The 26083-nt window shown below is 46.6% G+C and overlaps 1 protein-coding gene across 1 annotated transcript in view; it reads left to right on the forward strand.

Moving 5' to 3' along the window:
• LOC119372094 (E3 ubiquitin-protein ligase HUWE1-like) overlaps positions 1 to 26083 on the forward strand; it is a 172264-nt gene that overhangs the window by 103264 nt on the left and 42917 nt on the right. Inside the window, 10 exon segments of the mRNA XM_049420112.1 lie at positions 2292 to 2606; positions 4837 to 5221; positions 6302 to 6391; positions 7299 to 7354; positions 11194 to 11272; positions 17406 to 17492; positions 22960 to 23096; positions 23560 to 23650; positions 25012 to 25104; positions 25864 to 26077. Coding sequence (XP_049276069.1) covers positions 2292 to 2606; positions 4837 to 5221; positions 6302 to 6391; positions 7299 to 7354; positions 11194 to 11272; positions 17406 to 17492; positions 22960 to 23096; positions 23560 to 23650; positions 25012 to 25104; positions 25864 to 26077 — 1547 coding nt within the window.

Raw genomic sequence — 26083 nt, forward strand, 5'->3', positions numbered from 1 at the left:
ATTAATATTAGCGCTTCCGGTCTCACCGACAGCTCGTCTGCTCGTAGTTGCGTGGTTCCATTTTCTTCGCCATGCGCAGTGCCGAAAACGTGAATATTTCTGTGCTTTTGACCATCGCCAGTTGCCGTTGAGAGTGGCAGCCGTTCGAGTGTTGCCTCGTCAGCTGAGAACTGCATCGTCGGCACGTTCTCACGACCGACCGAGGCACGGGCGCAGCGTGTCTCCGATAACAATGCTGGCGTCCGATAATGGCGGCGCTTCGGGGTCGTCTGCCAGTGCCGTCTTACGAGGCGGTGTATCGGAGTATGAGTCGAAACCGATCTCAGCTGTCATTCGTTCCAAACGAGCGCGCACGTTTGCTTCCATGGTTGGCAAAGTGATGAAAACACTACGGCGTTCGAGGTGCACACCCAACATTACCAAACCGACGCGCAGTTTTCAAGCACACGCGATACACAGTGCGATCGACTCCGCTCGACGAGAACGACGCAAGCCGACCAGAAGTGGCGGCACAGACCACGTGGTTGCGCCGAGACGCCAGAGAGAAAAAAATGAAAAAAATGCCGCCGGCGCTGACGTCGCCTCCTCGCACCTCCGCCCTCCCTCTCTCCCCTCACGCCGCGCGCAGCTTTCCGCGCGCTCGCTGCGTTGAGTTGAGAGCGAAAGCTGCGGAACGTGATCTCTATAATTTGGTACCACTTAGACTTGACGGATTCGAAAAATTTTTGCGGCATATGACTCGTGAAGAGTCATACGTCAATAATGAGACTATTCCAATATAATTAAGAAAGGTGTTGCAGGGCCCCTTTAAAACTTCGGGACACAATGTCCGCCGACACCGAGCTCCATGCAGATAGGATCCACCCAAGTACAGTCGCCAAGGCTAGTCCCTTCACACGCAGCATGTCCGTTGTGAGTGCAAGACCATCATTCCGCACTTCAGTCACATAGCGGAGCAAGTCTTCTCTCAAATCGGGAAACTTGCACTTCTCTCCTCGGAAAGCGCGCTTAGTGCTGTTGGTGTTTCGCAAGGCTTCTTTTTGAGCACACCAACGTCGAACACACTTCTCGTCAACGTCGAATTTTCTGCCGGCGGCACGTTTCCCATGCTCGAGAGCATACTTGATCACCTTCAACTTATAGCCAGCAGTGTAGCTATTCAGATACTTGCCCATCTTGCCAAAACGTGAACGCCGTGTAGAAAACAAGCTAGCACGAAGGTCATCGAACAGTGCAGAAAACTACAGCAAATGGCTGGCTGAACTGCACAAACCGAACAACACGAACGCCATGCCAGCCATGCCAAAGTTGGTGATGCTAATGCCGATATGGATAGCGCCGATAGTGCGTTTGTATAAAGATGTGAGAAGCAAAAGATAAAATCCTGCTTTAACCTTTAGTTGGCGTGTCTATGAATACTAATAAAAAAGTTAAAATTTTTAGCCCACTTCACGAACATCTTAACACGAATAAAATCCAAAAATATATGCATATATATACTCTGGTGACGATGATGATGGTTGCGTTTCCTTGCGCCATCTATCGACTACGCCTAGAAGCGTACGCGCGCGCCCATTTTGAATATGTATTGGTTGAGGAAAGTGTGGGTGCGGCCCTTACGCAGATTTTTTTTTTTTTTTTTTAGAATATGCACTTCAAAAAAACGGGGTGCGGCCCTTACACGGGTGCGGCCCTTACACGCGTTTATACAGTATAAGGAAATGCTTTCTGAATGTGCATAATGTACTCAGTGAAACGAAATCGCATGTTCCCAGCTTTGTCAGCCATGATGTTTGTTTTGATGTCCTACGGTGCAGCAGCGGTTACCGCTGGACGATTGCTTAGATGGTTGTCATCCTGCTGTGATAGGGTTCTCGTAATTCGCTATACGACACTGTTTGGTTTACACGTGCCGCTAAATGCGCATATTGCAACTCGAACTGCCCTGCTTGGTGCTTTTGAGGTCCTTGCAAGCTACCTTGCCTTCACGAGATGCGATACACTTGAAACTTAATACGATACGCCTCTGTATCATTCGTGTAATCGCAGTTAATTGCTTGTTTTTATGGCTTGTTGCTAGGACTTGTCACAATGACTGCTTCATTCCTACGGTGACTATGCGTAACAGAGGGCAGGGCGAGACATCAGGGTCTTGTTGTCTTCCCCTTCGTGACTACCTTTTGAGCACTTCTAAAGTGAAGCATCGAGTGGCGCAGTGTCACCAAATTGTCCAGAAGATTAGTGGCAATACCAGGTTTTGAAGTTGGAATGACAGCGTCGTTCTCGTGCAGGAGATCACTGCCCTGGGCTTCCTGCTGGACAACCTGCTTCCGCAGTGCCAGAAGGCGGGCGACAAGGACAGCCCTGCCTTGGCCAGAGTCCTGGTGGCGGCGCTGGCCTCGGCCAACCACTCTCCCGACACTCAGGCCACTCTTGTTGTCGAGGTGAAGGCAGCGCTGCAGCGAGCACTCGCACTGCCCGAGACAGTGGAGAAGCATGCCCGCATCCAAGCGCTGACCGGTCTGGTCGGCACCATGATCGAGTCGTGTCCACCTGCCCAGGCTGCCTCTTCCTTCAGGCAGCTCCATGCCAGCATGAACAACATGGTGAGCATTGCTGTCATTTTGCAGCTGTTATAATCCCGCATGCAGAAGGACTTCCAGGCACTTAGACAGCTGGGCTTCCCGGATACTGCACTTTATTGGCTTTCATTTTGCATTTGATTTCATTGGGTACTGAACTTCATCGGGTTTTATTGGGTACAGGACTTCATTGCATTTCATTGGGTGCAGGGCTTGTCGAGTGCCAGGCTTGCCCAGTGCAGGTCTTGTCGGGTGCAGGTCTTGTCGGGTGCAGGTCTTGTTGGGTGCCGGGCTTGACGGGTACAGGGCTTGTCAGGCGCCGGGCTTGACGGGTACAGGGCTTATGGGATGCCGGGTTCATCAGGCGCGGGCTTAATATATATAAGCTGCCAGGCTTAGCAGGTATCAGTCTCGCTGGTTACAGACCATGGGATCGTTAGATTGTCATTTCCTATTGTGACATTGTGATTAAAAAGCAAGTTAATTTTACGGCACCGTTTGGGGCAAATAAGGCAGAAGTTCAGGGTAAGATGGAAGCTTTAAGAGATGAAAAATCCTTGAACAGGAGGTGTCGCTGTAGCCAATGTTTCGACAAGCAGACTTTCCTTTGTCAAGGCAGCAACAAGGAGCAAGTCATTCTTGATTACTGTAGACATTGATTGCTCTTTATCGATTTCAGGTCGCCTCACTCTGCTCTTTTTTGTTCTGTTGTTTAGGCATTGATGCAAGTTAGGTAATAAGTAGGGGTGTGCGAATATTCGAAATTCCGAATATTTTTCGAATATTGTTTGCTATTCGATTCGATTCGCACTGAAATTTTACTATTCGAACTATTCGAACTTCCCTAAGACAAATGCAGTCAACGTCCGGTTGAAAGTGACCCCTTCAGATTTTTAATATGCTTCACCTCATTACACTCACGTATTGCGGCAAAGCTGCCTTTCAAGCTCCGTTACGGTCGAACTTAGCCAAGAGACAAAGTCCGGTTGGAAGTGGTCCCTAGATTTTTCAATACGCTTCACCTCATCACACCCCCGTATTGCGGCAAAGCTGCCTTTCAAGCTCCGTTACGGTCGAACTTAGGCAAGAGACAGTCAACGTCCGCTTGGAAGTGGTCCCTAGATTTTCAATATGCTTCACCTCCTCACACCCCCGTATTGCGGCAAAGCTGCCTTTCAGAGTCCGTTACGGTCGAACTTAGCCAAGAGACTGCCAATGTCCGTTTGGAAGTGGTCACTAGATTTTCAATATGCTTCACCTCATCACACCCCCGTATTGCGGCAAAGCTGCCTTTCAAGCTCCGCTACGGTCGCAAATGTATTAACTCAAGAAAACGCTGGTTCCAACATGGAGATGAAAGATGTGGCAGAGTTGGGGGCTGAATTAATGCTGTTTTGGGCCTGAAATTTGGGCAAGAAGTCCGAAAAATCGGACGCTGAAGCTTTTTAGCATCCAAAATTTCAGATGTTCTTATATATCGACATCTACAAGGCAGATTTGGAACTCCGGACTTGAAGGGAGGACATCCTTGTCCGCCACATCAGTTGGCCTTCCACAGAAGTTGAAAGAGAAGGAGAGGCTGAGGAAATGGCATCTCTGCCTATCACGTGTAAAGTGTTGTCGGCAACACTTTGGTTGCACCAAATCATGTACATAAATACAATTCGGCCTCTACATAGCCTCATTCTTGATAAGAAAGACAACTATGAAATATGACCCCACCAGTGCTTCATCAACCTAGCGAAAAGAAACACTTTCATGTTGCTATCTCACAAGAACATACTTGGGGATTCTCTGCAACTTTTTCTGTAATTGCACTTCGAATTATTCGAAAAATGTTTGAGAAATATTCGAAAATTATTCGAAATTATTCGATTCGATTCGCACTCAATCTTTATTCGAATTCGCTTCGCACCCAAAATTTTGCTATTCGCACAGCTCTAGTAATAAGGCATACCACATTCTTAAATTGTGAATGGTGGCTTTAGAACAGGATAGGCCATATTCACTGTTGTATTTGCTACATAACTTGGATTGCACTATAAATCACTGTTTTAGAAAAGAGATTACTTTTTCACAGAACTTTTAAGAAAAATACATGTAACCTACAGTGTTCCTGTTTCTGTAATATAACTGTGTTACACAAACTAGTACTTCTTTTTTAAAGTTTTTATTGCAAGAATGTGGTGTTAGAAATGCTCTAGCTGCAAAAATGTCTTGTACAACGTGTCTTGACCTCCTTCCCATCTTTCAGGTACGGGTGCTGCTGCGCCGAGGCCTGCTGACGGACCTGGCACGCATTCCGCACAACCTGGACCTCTCTTCACCGCACATGGCTGCCACAGTCAACTCTGCCCTGAAACCTCTGGAGACACTCTCGCGCATAGTCAATCTGCCCTCACAGGCTGCCCCCGGAAGCGGGCACCCCCGCGGCGGGCGAAAGGGGACGGGTTCTTCGCAGAGCGGAGGGGCCGGGGCGGGTGGAGCCGGTGGGCCGGGGAGCGGAGCCGGTGGATCCTCCCGCACACCCATGCTGCTGGCCTCTCACGACGAGGGGCGGGAAGACGAAGAGGAAGCACATGCACGAGTCGGTGACGAGGAGCACCGAGATGGCGATGACGGGCCGCCACCTCTAGAGCGTGAGTCAACGTCTTGGGGTGCCGATGGTAGACTAGCGGGAAAATCTAATTTTTTTTTTCCTGTTGTTAGCAAAGTCGAAACGAATAGTAGTATCAATGGTCCGATTTGTCGGGTTTGTGTAAAACCTTTATAAAAGCGAATGATGCTGACATGTGTTTAGGAAGTTGATTCTTTACTTGCCAAGAAGCATTTTAAGGGGTGACGTGGCACTTAGGGACCGAAAGTCAACCAAAAGATCTGGTTTTTGCTGACCATCACTTCACGTTCCGGACATCATTGTGGCCCTAGTTACAAGTTTTCACTGCTGCGTACCATCGTCTTCTCTCCATATCTCACTTTAAAAAACCAAAACCATCCACCCTGCCCTTTCAATTGAGGGCGAACGGCAACCAGTTTTTCATGCTCTTCCTGTGATGGAGGATCAGTATCTTTTGTTCTACCTGGGTTATCATTATTTCTTTTTTGCTTCTAAGATAAATAGATGCGATGTGTTGTAAGGTAAATTTTGGGCTATTACTTACATGAGAAAATGTTCCAATTGAAGGTTCTGTTTTGAGTATTAATGAGGGCATTTTTTAAATCAGGTGCAACAGCTCACAACTCTGCTTGGAAATGGCCTAACGCAATTATTTATACTTTACGACACACTACAAACATTCTCATTGTATTCTATGGATTGTCCATGGCTGTGCAGGTTGCGGTTAATTAGCTAATTAGGCCTTAAACAAAGAAGTAGGTGTCTGGGATATCTTGGAAACTACTTATCGTAGAAGAAAAACAATTGCATATTTGAAATCGGCACACAAATGTTCTTAAAACTGCAAGTTCTATCAAAATCGATCAATAATTTTTAAAAAGCTTTTTAAAGTGCCATGTCTCCCGTTAAGCTGTGGAATCTTTGAGGTTGAACGGCACTGTTTGCGTCTTTCTTTGTCCCTTTTAATTACTGCTGGCACTGTACGCCCTCGAAGATCTTGGGCAGCACCTTTTTCTGGGAGTCCAGATTCGTGGAAGTAGTGGATATGTGGTGAAGCTTTCATTCTCCCCTCTCCCCTTTCTCTCTTTATTTTTACTTGCAGCTGTTGGGGGTCGAAATGCCGAGATGAGTTCATCTGAGGCCACAAATGCCTATGGGGATGTTACGGTGGACGACAACACCGACAGTGAATGTGAGTGGTGGTCAGATGCAGTTTCTTTTTCTCCCTTCTCCCCCTTCCCCCCCTTTCAGCCTTCCTAATCCTTTAGGAATTCTGGAATTGTGTTCTCTGACGAAACAGTGCAATTTGCAGATCCTAAGGGGAGAAGCATGAGTTGATAGGGAGGGGGAATGAGGGTGTACATGACGAAAAGGTAACTTTCAACATTCCATTTACACATAAGCTGGCAGTGTTGTTTATTGTGACTTACTTCAGTCTTCATTCGTAAAGGCATTTGAGCTAGACATGCGTGAGACGGACAAAAAATACAGACTGGGTGTTTGCTCCATTACCCGCCACGGTGGTCTAGTGGTTATGGTGGTTGACTGCTCACCCGCAGGTCGCAGGATCGAATCCCAGCCGCGGCGGCCACATTTCCGATGGAGGCAAAAGTGATTGAGGCCCGTGTACTTAGATTTAAGTGCATGTTAAAGAAGCCCTGTTGGTTGAAATTTCTGGAGCTGTCCACTGCGGCATCTCTCATAATCGTATAGAGGTTTTGGGACGTAAAACCCCAATAATTATTATTGTTTGCTCCATTGTTGCTATGGGCTGTTCATAACATTGGAATCTGCTGTAGTAGAACTATTGTGACAATAAAAAAAAAAGGGAGACACATAAGAAAAACACCATTCTATCACTCAGAAAAAGACAAGCATATGAATTAAACATGGTGTCTTCAACTATCTGTACCGTGAACCTGCAAATTGGGAATTTGTATGTACTGGAAAACATACTTAGGGGTTACTTACAGTGGTGGTGTTTTTTGTGGATTCAGCTCTTCTGCTGTGCATAAATGGAGGAGACAACGTGCTTTCAGCTTTTCTCGCCTCTGATGCGGTGATTTTCAAGCTCGTAAACATGTTCATTCTTTGTGCAGCCCATGCAGTCCCCGAGGAAGCGGTGGTTGTCTGCAGTGAAAGTGGCACCGTTCTGGTAAGCAGCACTTGCAATGCCATTGTGAACTTGCTGCCTTTGGCAGCACACAGCTTTAGTGTGGTGCTAGCTAGTAAAAATACCAATGTGGGCTGTCCAATTGGCGTGGTGCACGTACTTGTCAAGGAGGGCACAGATTAGCCAGTATGTAGTAAGGATATGTAGATGATTGGATGGTAGCAACTTGTCATTCTTGTTCGTTGGTCATGGCTAGTCATACGAGGGGACAGTAATAACTATCGTATGTTGCCAATTATAAGCAGACTCTGATTATAAGTCGACCTCCCAACTTGCAACCCCTTCTAGGCAAAAAAAAAAAAAAAAAAGTTGATCGTGAACACAGCCTCATGCTGCGGTCAAAGCTCACCAATAAGTTTTTCAGAAGAGGGAGTGATGCAAAGAAACATTTATTTGCATGTGAAACATTGCTTACGACTCGTCATCTCTTGAGACATTGTAGAATGCACGCATGCAGTCTTTGAATGGCTTATTGAGCGCCACGGCGAGTGGCTGGAGAATAGGTGTCAGTCCATCCGGAATAATGACCAGCTCACATCCAGAGTCTGCTACCGCTTTCTTCACTTGATCTGGGGTGTGGCCGCGGAAGGAGTCCAGGATGAGCATGCTGCGGGGCTTCAGCAGTGCTCCCGGGCACCTGCACCACACAAAACGAAACCATTCAAGGCCAGTTTCGTCGTTAAAAAAAACTCTTTTCGTTCACCCACATAACTTTCAGTGGAAACTTTTCTTTCTTTGGCATCATTTTCCCTTTGAACAGAAGAAATGGGAGTAGCTTGTGCCCGTTGGCCATATAGCACAACATAACAGTGAAATAGTTGTGCGTGTTGCCCGTTGTCAGCAGGCGAACCTGGCGCTCCCCTTTTCCAGACATTGTCCTCTTGCTAGGCATGTCAAACCGTACCGGAGTCTGGTCGGCGTTGCCGATTTGACCCAGCAGGAATGAATGCTTTGCCTTCAGGTCACTCACGTAGCGAAGAAACATGCACCGTTTTTCTTTGTAGGCTTCGGGCAACCTTTGGCATGCAGTTGTGCGTCGTCTTAGGCTCGGGCTGTTTTGTTTCATGAAGTTTGTGACCCATTTCTCGGATACTTTGAACTCTGTTTGCGGGATGCACATATCCTTTGCGACAGTACGTGCTTTTGCTTTAATATCGTAGCAAACACTCAGGCTCTTGCTTCTCTGGTCGTGAACCCAATCTCGAACCGCCTCCTCAACGGCAGGGTATCGTCGAGACTTCGGTCCGCGAAAGGAACGGCGTGTAGCAGCACATGCGAACATCTTGGTCCTTTATTTTCACCATTCCCTCAAGCACTTTTCCGAACTTGCGCTCTGCTGCAATGTTGCCTTCCGACTCTGCGTAGAGGATTGCTTGCCGCTTAAAAGCAACACTGTACTGTTGCCTGCGTAATGGTGGCATCCTGGCGTCCATTGGGCATCGTCGCAAATCACGCACACCCCTGCTCGCAAGCGAAGCGAAATGCAGAAATGGCGAACATGTGTGAGTGTAAAAAAAACGCAAAGGCGTTTGTGGGCGTATGTGACTGGTCATGTGGTTTAGTTCCCCACTAAGTGTTGCCAGCCCACATGGCGCTGCCAGCTTTTCTGTGGAACGCCGATGGTTTGTCAACAAATTGTTTCTATTGTATGAAAACAAAACTGCAGGGCGCATCGCAAGATAAATTCCTCTTTTTTTTCATAAAGCATCGTTTGCCCTCTGTCAAAGGTTTGAAATGCTGCTTTCGAGACCATGTTTCCCAAGCAGTTCGCATTAATGCCACGCGGCAGTGATTTTTAAAAGCGCTCCGTAGTTACGCCTCGTGTGGTATTGCTATAGTTTTGCGATCGTTGTGGCAGATTGCAAAAATATCCGGCTCCGGAAGCGGCGCGCGCTTTGGGAGATAACAGTTGCCGCTTCTCCGTGGCCTCTGCGGCTGATGTTATCGATGCGTCGAATAACAGGGAATCCGAGGACGATGACCTTTTGTCGGACCTCACAGATAAGTCGACTTTACGATTCCGCGTATAGGTCAACTCCGATTACAGGTCGATCCCCAAACTTTGGAAGGTCACTTTACGAAAAAAATGTCGACTTGTAATTGACTTATACAGTAAAAGCTCGTTAATTCTGATTTCTAGGGACCGGAAAAAATGTCCAAATTAACCGAATGTCCGAATTATCGAATGGTCAAAATAAACACAATAAATGCAAGAGTTTTTTCAACATACCTTTACTTTACAAAGTAATCGCGGATGCGTGTCTGTTTTCGAGCAGAAGTTCGCGCGGACAATTTTTCTGAGCCCTTCAAGGTGCTCAGCAGCTCGCATGCTGCCTGCAGTGCCAAAACAAAATTCTTCAAGGACGACGAGGACCTCTGCGACTTCCTTCACAGTGCGAGGGGGCCCGTGTGGCTCATGTTGTGGCTGCTCCTCTTCAGGCTCTTCGTTCTCGGATTCGTTGTCATGCATCACTTGACGATTTGCTTATCAGTCAGACAGCCGGCAGTGGCAACGCCATCATCAATGCCGATAAAATCTTCTAGTGTCACTGCATCAGGCATAACACTTCCGCAATCCTGCCCATCATCGGCACCGTCGTCCGGCGACACTTCGGCATCGCTGGAGTCGGGTACAACAAAGCCACTGTGCCTGAAACAGTCGGCAATGGCGTGCGCAGGCGTGTTCTGCCACACATACGCAAGAATGCTAACTGCGCTCAGGAGACTCGCGTCGTATTGTTTGCCGACGTCATGGCACAGGAGCAACTTCTTGTCGGCAGAGCCCATTTTTCAGGGCGCGCAAAATTTCCACTTTGGTGATGAAGTCCTTGGCCTCGTACTTGGGCCGCGTCGCCGGCGTTGCCATCGGCGGAAAGTGCGTTCACACGAAAAGTCAGCACAAAAGCACCAGCAACAATCAAGCTAAAGGAGCCGTACTGAATCGTTCCTCGATAAAACGACGTTCAACGATGCAGCACACCAACGGGAACAAAGCAATAAAATGGCACCGAAGAAAAGGCGTTCAACCAGTCTCAAGTCAAGCCAAGTCGACAATTGATGTCCGTGGCGATGCTGTGTTTGAGCTTCACTTTTGTTCCGAATTGTTTTTTCGTTTTCTAGCCTCGCCAGCAGCCCGAAAGTCGCCGAATTATCAGATTTGCGGTCAAATCTGTCCGAAATAACGAGCGCCCAGTCTCACGGAGTGATGCGTGTATTTACAGGGACCAGATGACGTGTCTGAATTAACTGATTTTCCGAATTAACGAGAGTCAAATTAACGAGCTTTTACTGTAATATACGGTAGCAGGAAAATTCACAGGGTCCCTTATGCATTCACCTAAGATGACTTGAAGGCGAAAGCCATCTTCTGTTTCTTAGTCGATGTATTGATCCTGCCCCGCCACCCATCGAAAGCTTTCCGCACCTAACGTGGTTTTGCACTGCCTCCGTGATTGACCCACCTTTGACCAAGCAGTGATGTCATGTGATGACACCATGTAACGTCACAAATTTTGGCAGTTTGTGACATATGTCATATGGTGACGTCATCGTGTGATGATGATTTTTTGCATCACTCGTGTTGAGTCCACCGACGCGGGACACTGGTCAATTTTCACGTTTGGTGACTCATCTAAGGCTTTCGCCTTAATAACATTGAGGCATATTCGCCAGCACTCAGATTTAAGTGTGTGTCTAAGGCAGGAGCACTAATCTGCCGAGTCTAGAGTCTTCTGTGTCGGTGTGTGTTTAGTCTGTTTTCAAAGCAGAGTGCAGTTTCTTCATACTGTTGACCAACGTGCCGTTTCGTGTGTGCTTTGCAGAATGAGGCTGATGGCGTCGACCTGGTTGGCATTGTGGACGCCCTGCTGGACAGGGACTCCGAAAATGCGCCCGTCCTTGGTGAATATGAAAGAACCTTGCATCTTGCTCACTCCCCCCCCCCCCCTCCCTCTCTCTCTGCTTGGCTCCCGCCTCTGCCTTTACTGTCTTGCACCGCTGCTTGCCAAAATGCTTGCTCGAGCTTGCCCCCCTTTGTGTGTTCTCTTGTCTTGTGCGCTTGTCTGAGGGCCCCACATCTGGGTAGAACGGCTTACACTTGTCAGGTCATTATCATTAGGAAATGAACTGAACTTATTTGTCATCTTGATGTGCAAAGAAAAAGACAACCCAGCAAAGAGGTCTTGCAAGGCTGTATCCATGGGGTGTTTTAACTACGACTCCTTGTGTCACGTTTTTCGTTTTCTTGATGGCAAATCAGAACAGTGCTGCATTTGAATGGTTGACTTCATCTTTGTTGCATTGTAACGGCTCATTCACACTGGGGAATCCGCCGGCCGCAGCGACTGGAATTTTCATGCCGCCGAAATTTCACATTGTTCACACTACTTACCAACTACACCGCCGAAGCCTAGTTGTCATTGTTTCTTCGCGTAAAGGAACGCTGGCATCGACGCGCTCTGCGTTGTGTTCGCGTTTCGTTACGGCGAAGCGCATAAACAGGAGTAGGGTCGTCAAACTGCTTGGCCTGCTGGAAAGCAACCTTCTGGCGATGTCCAACGAGGAGAAACATGCATTCGCCGAACAAGAAACGACGCAAGCAGTTGTGGTTGGTTCGCCCTAATTTGCAAGACGCGAGAAGCTTGGTCGAGCCGAGATGATGCTACCCGTTCTGCAAGATCGCGATGGTGTATTGCAAAGATGCTAATCGCGACAACACTTGGCAGTTGTCGAGAATTACAGGATGATTACAAAAGACTTGCTGTCGCTACAGGCTTCGACGACTGCGATATCACAAGCATGCCACCATTTTTCGAATGTTCGACTTGCGTTCCGATTGGTTCGCGGTGAAGGAATTCGGCGGCAGCTGCCACAAAAATCGGCCCTTAACCGATCGGTGCGGAAAGGGCTTTTCCGGCGGATCTCGCTGCCGCCGAAGCGTATTCTGCGCGCTCGCGCCGCCGAATGTCTCAGTGTGAACGTGCCATTAATGGTGTGTAATATGCAGGAGTAAAAAAAAAAAAAAACCCTCGCCGCACCAGTGAGTGAATTTTTACCTTGCATCGATGCATAGCTTTGAGGTTGCCCATCTCAGCGGCTTTTTGATTGTGGTCAAGTCTGAGCAGTATCAGCATTCCATATGATAATACAAAAATTGGGAGTGCAAAGTGTCGTGCCTCAGCTATTTGAGTGTCTTTAAAGGCCAGCAGTTTACACCCCCATTTAAAAATTTGAGTAGGAGGAAGGGACGGATGGAGAGAAGGTGAGGTTTGCCAGTTCTCAGACCGTCTGGCTACCTTACACGGGGTAAGGAGGTAGGGGAATAAAAAAGAGTGTAAAGAAGTGTGAGAGATAGGGGAGTGAGGAGTGCGCGTGTGTTGGGTGCAGGTCTCGGAGGCTGTGTGGTTGATGGCGGAGGAACAAGATGGCGCGAGTGTCGGGTGAGCAGCGAGGGGGCGCGCGGGAATACGGGAAGAGCAGGGAGGGGGTACGAGACGGAGGTCGGACATGTTGGATATGTGGCGCGGTGAATAAAGGTTGTGTAGTGAACGTGGTTGTGGATCGTCAAGTATATCGTCGAGTCTGACAGAAGATATAAAAAAATAAGGGAGAATACGACACTGCTTAAAGTCTAGTTTCCAAGACCAGTACTTTTCAAAAAGCACAACAACGCTTTTGACACCTTCTGTGCTGAGGACGGTATCGGTTAGTGTCCCGAGATCCTTTCCTTTGACAAAGGGCAGTTGTCAAGTCTGTTTAATGCACTCGAAAGCTTTTTTCTGGATGCACTGAAATGGGGGACACGCGCAGAAAACATGGGCAAACATTTCTTTGCAGCTACAGTTATCGTGTCTAGGGCTGTTGGCCATTCAGGTTCTAAAGATTATAAAATTACCGAAAGACACTGGTTGCAGTTACCAACGTGAAATCTTACGTGGGCAACCAACCGAGCAGACCATGGACCTGATGCTTTTGTCCGTCGAACTTATGAACTGGCCTTGGGAAATAGGTCGAACTTGCCAACTTCCTTACTGCTCACACTATACATCAGCATTGATTGAGGCAACGTAGGTGAACTTGGTTTGAGCATAAAAAATTGAATTACGCGGCAGCGTGTAGCTCTCACCCAAGTCATGCGATGTACCCGTGTTCCTGCAAGGCTTCTTGTGTCGCACCCTGTGTGCCTGTGGCATTATTTGCTTGTCATTATGTTGCCGCTTATCTGCCTGATCTGTTGTCTCATCTTTTCTCTGTCCCGATCACATAGCATCATTATGCTAGTGCAGAATTGCCTCCAGTGGTCCCAGCATTCTTTCATGAGGCTTTGTCTTGCACTGGTCACATTGTTGGGCTTTTCTCAGATGCTAGTGACTTTTTCCATGGTTCCTTTGAACTCGGCATGTTGTTGCAATGGTCTTTGGACAGGCTCAATAGTTGCGCTGCTGGCAAAATTTAAACTTCGATGTGTGCCGGATAGTTTTGAGTAGTAATCTAAGATAGTTGTCAGATACAGTGTCAAATTCAAGTGCTGAATTATGTACAGTGGGGATGTAAAGAAACACAAACGGGGGACATCTACGTTCTCTGCTGTTTCGCATTTATTTTCAAGCGGTTGTAGCCTGGATGGTGATAAAAAGCCACTAGAGTCGTCCATGATACAATCAAGAACTATCTAGCATACTTTTATTGCCACCAAGGTCAGAGCGTGATGAAAACGGCATGCCACGCCATTCGGATTTCTTTCCATTCCCCCTGTACATATAGAATAATGCCGATGCAGAAGGTACTTCTTGAGGAGCCACTCCGAGTAGTTAAAGGGACACTAAAGAGCAAAACGATTTTTCTCGCATTAGTAAAGTAGTCTTCCACGATACCAAAAACACCACGCTTTCTGCAAGAAGACTCTTAATAAGCGAGAAAACGCGCAAAAAGAAAATACAGGTGGCGACGCCACCTTGGAATTCCCGCACAATTTGCCGCGACGTCACATATTTTTGACGGCGCCTGCTTGGGGCTATGTAGTTCCTAATCGGTTAAATCGAAGTACATTGTCCTCTGAGGGGGCCAGAGACTTGACATAACGAGTTTATGGAAATTTCGTCGAGCCACTGGCGCCAGAATACGTTGAATGCTCTTCGAAACTTTTTACGTCACGAATTACAAAGTACGGCGCGAAATTTAAAAATGAAACTTTGAACTTGGTTTTCTCCTCTAATAATGAACCTATGGTGGTGAAATAAACTACACAAGAGTTCTCCAAGCACACTTTATCAATCTAAAGCAATTCATTGTTTCTCTTTAGTGTCCTTTTAAAGTTCATCTTGCCATGTAGGCAAACAAAGTGAAACTTATGCCAGGCTCCATGGCTTGTCTTATGATCTTTGTCATGTGAACCAGAGTGCATTAGAGCAATCCTTACCAACTTCTGGGCCAAGCTTCAATGCCAAACGGGTAGCCTTCCACCTGTGAGATGCACCGCCATAATTCGGCGGGCTCATCCATGAGCACTTGAACTTGTTCTTGGACTGGCTTCACACATGAGTGTTTGTGTGTGTGCGGCATAGTGGATGACCATGAAGCTGAGAAAGCGCAAGTACATCCAAGTGCAAGCGCTACGTAGGTGTGAATGTGGATGAGGGTTGGTGAATGTAAGTACAGGTGATTACAAAATATTTAGTGTATTCACGAAATTAATCAGGTGGTTAGGTGAATCTTTGCAAGAACATCTGGAAAGCCTATTTACACAGCATGAAACCCACTGGACTTCCAGAAGTGGATGTTCCAGAGTGCATCTTGTTTTCTCATTCGCCGTTCATGGCACCAGCATATAAGCACACAGTGGCTCACTCCTGTCACGTGATTTATGTGGAGTAAAGCAACCCCCAGAACATGAGCACTTTCACTGGCCGCATGCAGCTATGAATGTCTACTCCTGAGGTCCTGTTCGTTGTTGCAATGTTTGTGGAGTGTTGCAATGAATGCTGCTCGTGAATGTCCTTGTCAGTTCTGCAGTGGCAGTGCCTGTTGCTTTTCTCATTCAATGTTCGTCTCGTCATTCTGTCTTCGCACAGCCTTGTTGTCCTGCTTCTTTGCACCGTGTATCGAAGTTCATGAGACTTGCTTTCTGATTCTATTGAATGTGGTAGCTTGATTTCTTCGCACGGTTAAAGTCGCGACGCAGGTGGCTAGCAGGACGTAGCAGCTTCTTTTACTGGAGAGGTCTCGATTGTGTTAGTAAAGGCCCTCTATCCACGTGGACACTGCTGAGCAGCGCCAACCCTTGGTGTGTGTGGCTGTTACTTAATTTTTTCCTCGCACCAGTCCAGCTTCTTATAAGTTCAGTTTTTTGCTGCTGTTGATCACTCATATTTCTGTGTGACAGTAGCAGACGGCAGAAGGCATGTATTCTGCTTGGAAAACCTGTACCAGAGATGACGTACATTCTGTGTGGGCTTGTGCGAATAGTAAATTTTATGTTTGGAGCGAATTCGTAGCGAATTGTGATTTGGGTCGAATAATTTCGAATCGAATTCGATAGTATATAATTTGTCATAATGCAGCGAACCTGCACAATATTTTCTTAAAATTTAAACTAGGCATGTGCAAATGTCATTCTTTTTTGTTCAAAGGGATGTGAAAGCAACTTCGAATAGTATCAGAATTTGACTTTCGGTAGAATGCAAGTGATAACCTGTAAAAGACATTACATTTTATAATTTAATATACTTAGAGCATAAAAGCCGGTTTTAAACTTAAAAAACGATGAATCGATGTGAGGGTAATATGTTAACCTAACTTTGAAGTGGGGCTTCGTAGCAGTGCGGATTTCCCCTGGATAGGTGTATTCATGGTATAGCACCCCTCCTCTGCAGTGAAACCACCTTTACTGGGGGTTACATGCAAACTAATTACACCTATTTGTTCATTTCGAATACTTCGAAATTTCAAATAATTTAAATTCATGTCGAAGTGAATTTGAATACTGTAATATTCATTTGAATATTCGAAGTGCTCGAATATTTGTACTAACCTGATTCTGCGTAATACCAAAAATTGAGAGACTTGGCCAAGAGGAGTGCAGAGGATCTGGACAGTTTGGTAGTATCTAACCTTGTTGGCAGGATCGTGGATGGAGGGGCTTTAATGTGAAAGAGTTTTGCTTGAGGTTTGACTGGAGGTGTCTATGAGGAAGATTAGTTAGGAATAGATTGTTCCTGTTCGTTGTCGCTAAGCTATTACTTTAGTTTAGGCTAAAACTTCTGACAGTGTCAAATCAAGCAGTGCTTAATACATGGTGTTTTTTATTCATCGGTGTACAGTAGTAGCAAGTGGTAATGAAGTACCGTAAAATCCCGAGCATGCGCGCCCCATGCCGTGAAATATAATCCGACAAGATTTGGAGGGGGGCCCTTGCTCTGTCGCCGATCTAAGCTCAAGATGGCGGCGCGTGTGCCTCTAAGAATAAAGACTGCATACCCGTGCTTTCAGTGAAATGCTTTATTGAATAAACATGCATTCACTGTTATTAGCCTAGTAATTGAAAAAGTGAAAGTGGGGGGAAGGAGGGGCGAGGGGGCTTGCTTGTTCATTGGCACATATTTCAAATCTCCTGAACAAGGGAGGGGGGCGCTTGCTCGGGATTTTGCGGTAGTATCGTTGGTACAGAAAGACTGCTACCACTACATTTTATAGCGAGACGTTACACCTAAAATGGTGTGATGCAAGCTTTTTGATGAGACACCTTCACACTTGCAATTTACATGCTTGGCAAGAACAGTCACACAAACAAAGGGCGTCATCAAAAGTTAGGCTGAGGCGGAATTCATCTCTGTTGAGTACACACAACGAAAAGACGGCCTTCCGTCGGGCTGCTTCAAGAAGCTTGCGCGAGGTCTTCTGTCGACTTGTCAGTTAGGAAACGCGACTTTTGCCATCACCTTCTGGTGCCTCGTGTGTCCCACACCTCGCTTGCGCCCGTTTCGTGCGAGCGGAGTCTGTCGTTGGTTGGGTCAACAGTGGGGTGTCCGGTTTTCAGAGAGTGACCTGACGGGTCGGGGCGAGCTAACACTCAGAGTTGAGGCCCAAGAGGAACATGACTCACAGATGATCTCGCAGCGTGATAGTGAGTGTCCAACACCTTGTTGTCACCTTGTTCTTCTGGAGGTGGCACTCCCTTATCTTCCTGCGTTTACTCCTTCATCCCCTCTTGTTTTGCTGCTTCTGCTGTCTGTCCCATCCTCTGATAAGTTTTGCTTTCTCTGCTTTCTCTTCTTTGCAGCCCCTTTGCAAATAGGGCTTCATTTTCCTGATTCTGTTTTGTGTGTGTGTCACGTTTCGGTGTGCAGTTGTGAGTGTGTGCTTTCTTATGCGGTTGTGTCTGCACACAAGCTGTCCTAATGACACCTGATCTCTGATCACACAAGACATTCTGCAGGTGGCTGCTATAAGTTTTAGCTTTGAAACATTGGCGCCGAGTCGACTGCTGCTTTAGTCTTCTATTCTGCCACGGAGTTCAACTGAGCTGCTGTGCTAATGGGATACTAAAATTCCATGAATTTTTGTATTCTGTGAACTGAACGGGTATATACAATACCAGCTGCTTTTTGAGCCGTCGTAGACCTCACCGGCCGATGAATTAACTGTAGACAAATTTTTGCTTTCCTTATAATTTGTGCTGGTTTGAAAGCTACCACAACATGAATGAGCGGCTGTCTCCCCTTTACATTGTACCAGTTTGTAGTAGTCGCCATTCTGAAGCAGGCAGCACCATGGTCTTTAAGACCAGCCACGGTTGAAAATTAGAGGCTGCTTGCTGGTTTGTTTGCAGTTGGCTTTGTGATCAGTGCTCAGGTTTTGTGTGGAAGGTGCGTGTTATTGATCGTGGTTTAATGTGTGGCTCCGATTTCGTTTGCTTGACTGTGGCTAAGAATGTGAAATTATGTGTGGAGGGCAAGGTGCTTCTTACCAATCTTCGACAAGAGGAGGACTTGTCAAGTTTTCTTGTCAAAACATCAATGGACTGATCTTGCTTCTTTTCTCTCCTTATTGTGAGAGAACTATGCCCTTACCGACTCTTTCGGTTTTTTTAATAAGCTTTCATAAAACTTGCACTGCTTATATTTTTATATTCTGAATTTGTGTATGCAGTCAAAGCTCGATAAAACAGCCATATTTGCAGTGAAAAGCTTCATTACATCATGAATTTTATTGAGTTGAGGTTGCTGTGTTCCAGCAGTAAAATGACCCACCACGGTGGTCTAGTGGTTATGGGGCTCGACTGCTGACCCGAAGGCTGCAGTATGGAATCCCGGCTGCGGCGGCCACATTTTCGGTGGAGGCGAAATGGCTCGAGGCCCGTGTACTTAAATCTAGGTGCATGTCAAGGCCCAAACTTTTGGAGCTCTCCACTGCTGCGTCCCTCATACAGTCGAAACCACTTATAACGATCCCATGCATAACGATCTATCGGTTATAACGACCATATTTGGGTGCACTTACGATTTTCCAATGCTAACCATTGAAGCTGCGTCCACATATAGCGAACATTTTTCAAAGCCTCCTACTTTTACAACGAACACTTCAGACACGGCCGCGGTAAAAATATGGCGCATACGAAGCGAAAAAAAGTTAAAACAGGCCTTCTAAAGCATGAGAGAGGCGCGCACTCGCGCGTGCCCCACTCCAGTTTACTCGCGACTAAGATATTCCTGATCGGCGAGCACCGCACGCAGATTTCTGACGCTACGAGCGAGGTCACTCACTTTCCAGCCTTTTTCTTCAGTGGCAGAATGGCAGTGAGGAAAAATAAAGGAGGCAGCATGAAGCCTTGCGGTCAGCTTTCGCACGGTGACCTTTCTTGATGCCGTTCTCTGTAGCTACGACCGCCTACGGTGAACCAAACAATGCCTTGGAACGCAAGAAGGCATAAATGCAAGAAGTGATAACCACGATAACTTTCCATCGCATAAAGGTTCACTGCGTCCCTAAACTCGTCCATGTCCCCAATGTGCCGCAATAGGTCGTCCGTCTTTTCGGTAACTGCAGAGACTGGTCGATCGGTGATAACGACTTCCGCGCGATTGCGGCGATGCCTTCGCGTATAAGCATCAGAAAAGAGCGAAGGCAAGGTGGTGGCCATCGATGAACGTGCAGTTATGACTTATAGCCGACAACCTTATATCACAGTCATCTGTAGATATCTGCTCGGCTGCGCATGTGGCGTACGCCATACACTGTGCGGATTGACGGCGGTACGAGCGTGCCATGCTGCCGTTCGGAAGTTCGCCGCCGCCATGTTGTGCGAGATCGCTTTAAAGTGCGCGTCGCTTTGTAGGAACGAAAGTAGCTCGCTGTTGTTGTGCAGTGCGGGCACCGAAAAGCGTCGATGCACTGACAGCAAGCGTATACTGCATGTTTGACTAGGTGACAACTCAAGTGCGCCGCGCATTGTCGTGCAGGGCCGCGAGAGCATCGCGGAGACGTAGAGTGCGCGTTGCTTGCAAAATGCTTGTTTTCGCTGCGTTGAACAAACAGGCTACTCGCCGCATCCGTGCACGATCCGGAGTGAAGCTGGCACGAAGAATGTACAAACGCGTGCATATGGCATACAGCGAGCAGCCCGGCAGCGACTCCGCAAGCCGAGTAGGCGACGTGCTGCACGCAACTAGCCAGGGATGATCGGCTCCATGTAGCAGTACCGTGCTTCAGTGAAACGGTGTCAGTTCATTGCAAAGGCGGGTAATTCACTCGTTAGCACGTAGCGGGCGTCGCTTCACAACGCGAAAAGGCTTAGCTTGTCACTGGAGGGGTTGTTATAACACTTTAACAAAAGTGCACAGAAAAAAAAAAAACGGCTTGGCTGCTGAGTGCCCGTCTTTAAAGGCGAGTCCATATACAACGAACTACTGATATAGTGACCACTTTTCGCGACACTTTCGTGTTCGTTATAAGCGGGTTTGACTGTAATCATATCGTGGTTTTGGGACGTTGAACCCCAACAATTACTATATTATCAACAGTAAAATGCCCTGGACAAGTTTTCTGGGCAGTCTTGCATATCATTAATAAGCATACTGAAGTGCAGCAGCCAAAGATTGCGAAATATACTTCGCAATCTTTGGCTGCTGCACTTCAGTATGCTTATTCTGTGCTCTGCTGCTTAGTCTGTGCTCTAATGGTGAGCACTCACTCACACCATAGTGTGAGTGAGTGCTCACCATTAGAGCACAGACTAAATTCATATTAAAGACGTTCACATTCGAAATGGTAATCGCTGGCTGGCTGGCCTCTGCAATCGAAAATGCTGATCTCTTGCAGCATGGCATAGGCCAGTGTTTCCCAGCCATGAATTTTGGGGACCTTTGTGGACCGGTGGAATAGATGAGGGACCCCTTGCAGCGAGAGAAAAGGGGGGGGGGTGTCACAACACAGCATGCAGCGTGAAGTATGTGGCTTTTATTTAAATGGGTCTCCGCGAAACCACATTTGAGAACCACTGGCATAGGCCATTCAACTAGTTGAGAGGTGCAGTTAACTTTCGCACCGCGAAAAAGTGATAGCACGGCGGTGCGTTTCACTCCGTTCGCCGCACTGCTAGCAACATTTCCACACAATGCGTTGCTTGAAAAAAGTTTTTTTTTACCTATGTTTACCAATTATCCACTTATTAGAAAGACTAGGTGTGTGTATAAAGCACGCGAAGATTTGGTTAAATCGAAGCTGCAGCGTCGGCTTACTTCACTAAGTCGAGGAGCGAAGAGAATGTACGCGGTCTTCAGTGAAGCCAAGATGGGAAATGAAAATTGTTACATTGCAGATTTTCTTAAACAGAGTTTCATTATATTAAGGTTTAACTACTGTAGTTATTTTTTTTAATGTCTCATTACTAGAGCTGTGCGAATAGCAAAATTTTGGGTGCGAAGCGAATTCGAATTTTGAAGTGTGAGTGCGAATCGAATCGAATATTTTTCGAATATTTCTAGAATATTTTTCGAATACTTCAAAGCGAAATTGCAGTTAGAGAGGATTCCTAAGCATATTCTTATGAGATAGCGACATGAAAGTGTGTCTTTTCGCTAGGTTGACGAAGCACTGGTGGGGTGGTGTTTCATATTTGTCTTATCTAGAATGAGGCAATGTAGTGGCCGAATTCCATTTATGTACATGATTTGGTGCACCCAAAGTGTTGCCGACAACACGTTACATGTGATAGGCAAAGACGCCATTTGCTGAGCCTCTCCTCCTCTTTCAACTTCTGTGGAAGCCCAACTGATGTGGCAGACAAGGGTGTGCTCCCTTCAACTTCGGAGTTCCATATCTGCCTCGTAGACGTCGATATATAAGAACATCTGAAATTTTGGATGCTAAAAAGCTTCGGCTTCCGATTTTTCGGACTTCCTGCCCGAATTTCAGGTTCAAAACAGCATTAATTGAGCCCCTACCTCTGCCACATCTTTCATCTCCATGTTGGAACCAGCATTTGCGACCGTAGCAGAGCTTGAAAGGCAGCTTTGCCGCAATACCGGGGTGTGATGAGGTAAAGCATATTGAAAATCTAGGGACCACTTCCAATCGGACGTTGACTGTCTCTTGGCAAAGTTCGACCGTAACGGAGCTCGAAAGGCCGCTTTGCCGCAATACCGCGGTGTGATGAGGTGAAGCATATTGAAAATGTAGGGATCACTTCCAATTGGACGTTGACTGTCTCTTGGCAATGTTCGACCGTAACGGAGCTTTAAAGGCAGCTTTGCCGCAATAAGAGAGTGTAATCAGGTCAAGCATATTGAAAACCTGAAGGGGTCACTTTCAATCGGACGTTGACTGTATTTGTTTTTGAGAAGTTCGAATAGTTTGGATAGTAAAATTCCAGTGCGAATCGAATCGAATAGCAAACAATATTCGAAAAATATTCGAAATTTGGAATATTTGCACACCCCTACTCATTACTATTTTCTACAAAACACACTTCTTGCTTCCAGGTCAGATATGTTGTATTTTAGATGCATATGGTGGCTTTGCGCTAAATATTGTTTACATATAAGCTGAGAAACGCGAGAAAAAGGAATTGCAAGGTCTGTTTCTTTAGCAGAGAAATGATGAAATTACGATAGAAACTCAACCGAATACTATTAGGTGTTGTGAGATACCAGTAATGCTGCCATTGTTTAAGCGAGCACCCACTTGCCACATTCTCTGCTAGTATTAAGCTTTTTCTGGAGGATACTGTCTAACTGAACTTCGAGCATATTGAATCTGAGGAGCTTTATTATGCTTTGTGGATAAGAATTGCTTCTTCTTGGGTTAATTAAAAAGAACGCACATTTTGTTGTTCTTCAAAAATGTGTGACTTTCGTATGAGCAAAGCTTTATATTTTACATAAATGAGCTTGCTTGTAGCTGTAGAAACAGGTAAAAAATATTGCGAGCCTGCAAGTGAACTGGCCACTAGTGTGTGTTTGGTGTTCACATAACGTTTTTCATGTAAGGTTGTCAACTGATTGTTCTTTTGTGTAACTTGAGTAGTTGAAAGGTTTGTAGTGATTGGTTGAGTAGTGGAGTTGTTGAATAATTCACTGTGCCGCTGCCTGCAGTTGAGGAAGTGCACCAGGAGACGACAGACTCTGAAAGCAACTCGGACTCTGGACGCAGTGAAGATGAAGTTGAGCAGGACGAGGAAAACGAAGACGAAGGGGATGAGGAGGCGGAGGACGAGGATGAAGATGAAGAGGTGAGCTCAGTGTTGCCTCACTGCCTGCCCTCCCAAAAAGTCTGAATAGAGTACAGACGGCTAGTTGCATCGCAGTTAAAAAAAATTGTGGTGGTGTCTAGAGTGAAGCCTTAAATTGCTATTATTTTTGTTGAATTTCAATTTCAGTGCTGAATGCAGTGCAAATAAGCCTCTGTTGAACTATGACTTTTCCTCAGCAGACCTACTACTTGGCATAAGTAATCATGAGGTCGATACGAGGTCAGTAGCATAATAGGTCAAAAGCTATGAGGCCAATGGCAATAACATTCATTGCTGCTATTTGACCCTCATCAGGACAGTTGGTTGAAAGCCGATGTGCATGTTAACAAGGCCAAAATTGTGTATATAAAAATTTGTCTGCGGCTCTTTACCTTGCCTAACATTGTGTTGCGAGTGTGTGTTACTGCTGTGCATCTTTCATGCTTGTGCTTTCACAATGCAGGAGTATCAGGACCTGGAAGAAGCCCTGTTTCGAATGCAGGACCGAGATGACAACCTCTTCTTTCACTTTGAGGAAGTGTTCCCGTCATCTGGTAAGCACCTGCCTCCTCGCATCGTGCCTTTACTATGATTGGTTCCACTGGCTCTTGGTGCACATTATTACAGGCAGTTTCAATTACGATATAATTAGAACTATTGCGTTTGCCTTGTTTATTTGTTTGCTAGGGTCATACAAGAAAATTTAGCTTCATTTCGAGCTCGTCACTTGGCTGTTGGTGTTAGTGGAGGTCATTGCATGAGAAATGGGGGAGCATGTTCGACGGGCTTGCCTTGCATCATAAGAGTTCGTAGTCTCATTAGCAACGCTTCAAAAGTAAACGAAATCGCAGAGCAACATCGCTGGTAATTGTAGTAGCCTTCGTGACTGAAAATGTTCAACGTTAATAAGGCGTGGTGTATTGCAAAACTTGCAGTCTGATGAATGTGTTAAGTTCATTCTGCCAGTGCTTTAAAAGAAGTCATTTGATATGCTACGCTTTCCTTTTTGACATTGCCACTGATGCTGCTGACAATGCCAGCCACATCAGTTGCATTGTTTTGGCCTTCATTTACGTTGTTGTTGAACACCGAGAGCCCAGGCAAAACATAGCATCATTAGCGTAATGGAGAATTGGCCAGACTGACAGCTGTTCCTGCTGGAGTAAATTGTCAAGCATTGTATGATGTTTTGAGGGGAGCACGCATTTTGGGCTCCCTTTGCTTCGCATGCTACATTGTTTGAGTAGAAATCATGGAAGCGTGTTTTTAAAATAAGATGACCTTTAGGTATCGAGGTACAGTGGGGTGCAACTTCCTGCAACTTCACTGTAAACGTGCTGTACGTGGTAGCATGCTACAAGGAAGCACTAGAAAAACGTAGCGTCCTCAGCCGTATTTTGTCTCCGAATTTATTTGGTCTCTTGTAAATTACATATAAGATGTACACTAATAATTGTCTTTCATTGTAGATTCAGGAGACAAGCAGTTAGCAGGAGCAAAGCAGATCAGTTGTACGAGCTGCTTTGCTCCAGGATGAGCTACTTAGACAGGAGTTGCTTGTTCTAAGCTGTTTTCTTGACAATCCTTAAGATGCCAAGAACCATAACAGTCGGCTTGTTATGCTGCAATGCAAGCCCAGTTTACACACAAACATTCTAGGCAAGCAACCACAGTCTCATTGTTGAGCTCGCAGCGAGACAAGCATGTGGGCCCAACTGAGGTAGTGTGGGAAAGCCACCCTTGTTGGGAGCTGGTTCGAAAGATGCGGTCGTGCCTTGTACTGCCGCGTACGGTGCCAGCTACATAACTTAGAGCCAGGTATGTTCCTGATAGAGTTGTGTTGATCCGTAGGTCCCGGATAGAGTGTCCCCTCTGTTCACTGATTGCACTGGAATCGGTATCTTTGACAATCCAGGTACGTCCATCATGTTTGGCGGCTCCGAGGGCATCCGCACTTACCAGCTGCCCATTGTTCCCGATGAAAGTAACAACGGTGCGGACACGACCAGTAAGTACTTCCTTTACACCACTCGATTTGGTTCATTTTTTATGCATGTTTTCAAGGAGTTCCAACTCCTCCAGAAAGAGATGTTGAACACAAATGTGCAGTAGTGAAGTTTTACAAAACATATTGAAGGCTATCAAAATTTTTTGTGTCGACAATGCTGATGAAACAGCACTGTGTTGGGACAAATGCTCTCGAATGACACATCGTATCTGAACGGAGTTGTATGCCATAGAGAAAAGAAAAGAGCAAAGTGCATGTAATAAAAGTACGGATGGCTTGCGCAGCAAGGGTCTCATTTGCACGGCACAATGACAAGGTTGCTTTAGTAAGGTTCACTAAAGCACAGCCATTCTGTTGGTGTAGAGTGTTAATAGCAGCAATAATTGCCATGCAGCGAAGCATTCTGCATGGTGCCTGTATCTGGCGTATCGAATTACCGATATATCAGACTAGTATTTTTGGAATGCCCTTTAGATTCAGCATATAATTCAGTTCAATCGTACCTCTGAAAGTAATGGCCCGAGAGTAGCACACTCTGGCTGCGGGGAGCTCGTTCCTTCCATCTTATCCTTGTTCCAAGCCGCTGTTCATTTGGGCGAGGCTTGGGTAAGGTATCCCAGCTTGTGCCATTGTCATCATGGACTCGATCTCAGAAGTGAACCCTGTTGCGTCCCCCTCCCATTTCTTTTCCACCCCTGCTGCCTTACCCTTTTCCTCCTCCCTCCTCGCTCCGTATTGGCCGCGCTGCGGTGGTGGCAGGTCCGTCGATTCCGCCGCCCCCGGGCACGGTGGCGAGCACGCACCCGTTGCTGGTGCGGCATGGTGACCCCCAGGCTGGGGGTGGCCCCTCGTCACGGCTGCACCGGCGCACCCGAGGCTTCCGCACCCAGGGCACTGCACACGGCGGCAACAGCAGTGGCACCTGGCACGTGTATGCCAACCGCCATCCCAACCCTCCGGCTATACTCCAGAGGTAAGC

The sequence above is a fragment of the Rhipicephalus sanguineus genome, chromosome 10, assembly GCF_013339695.2.
Source record: "Rhipicephalus sanguineus isolate Rsan-2018 chromosome 10, BIME_Rsan_1.4, whole genome shotgun sequence".
Classification (NCBI taxonomy): domain Eukaryota; kingdom Metazoa; phylum Arthropoda; class Arachnida; order Ixodida; family Ixodidae; genus Rhipicephalus; species Rhipicephalus sanguineus.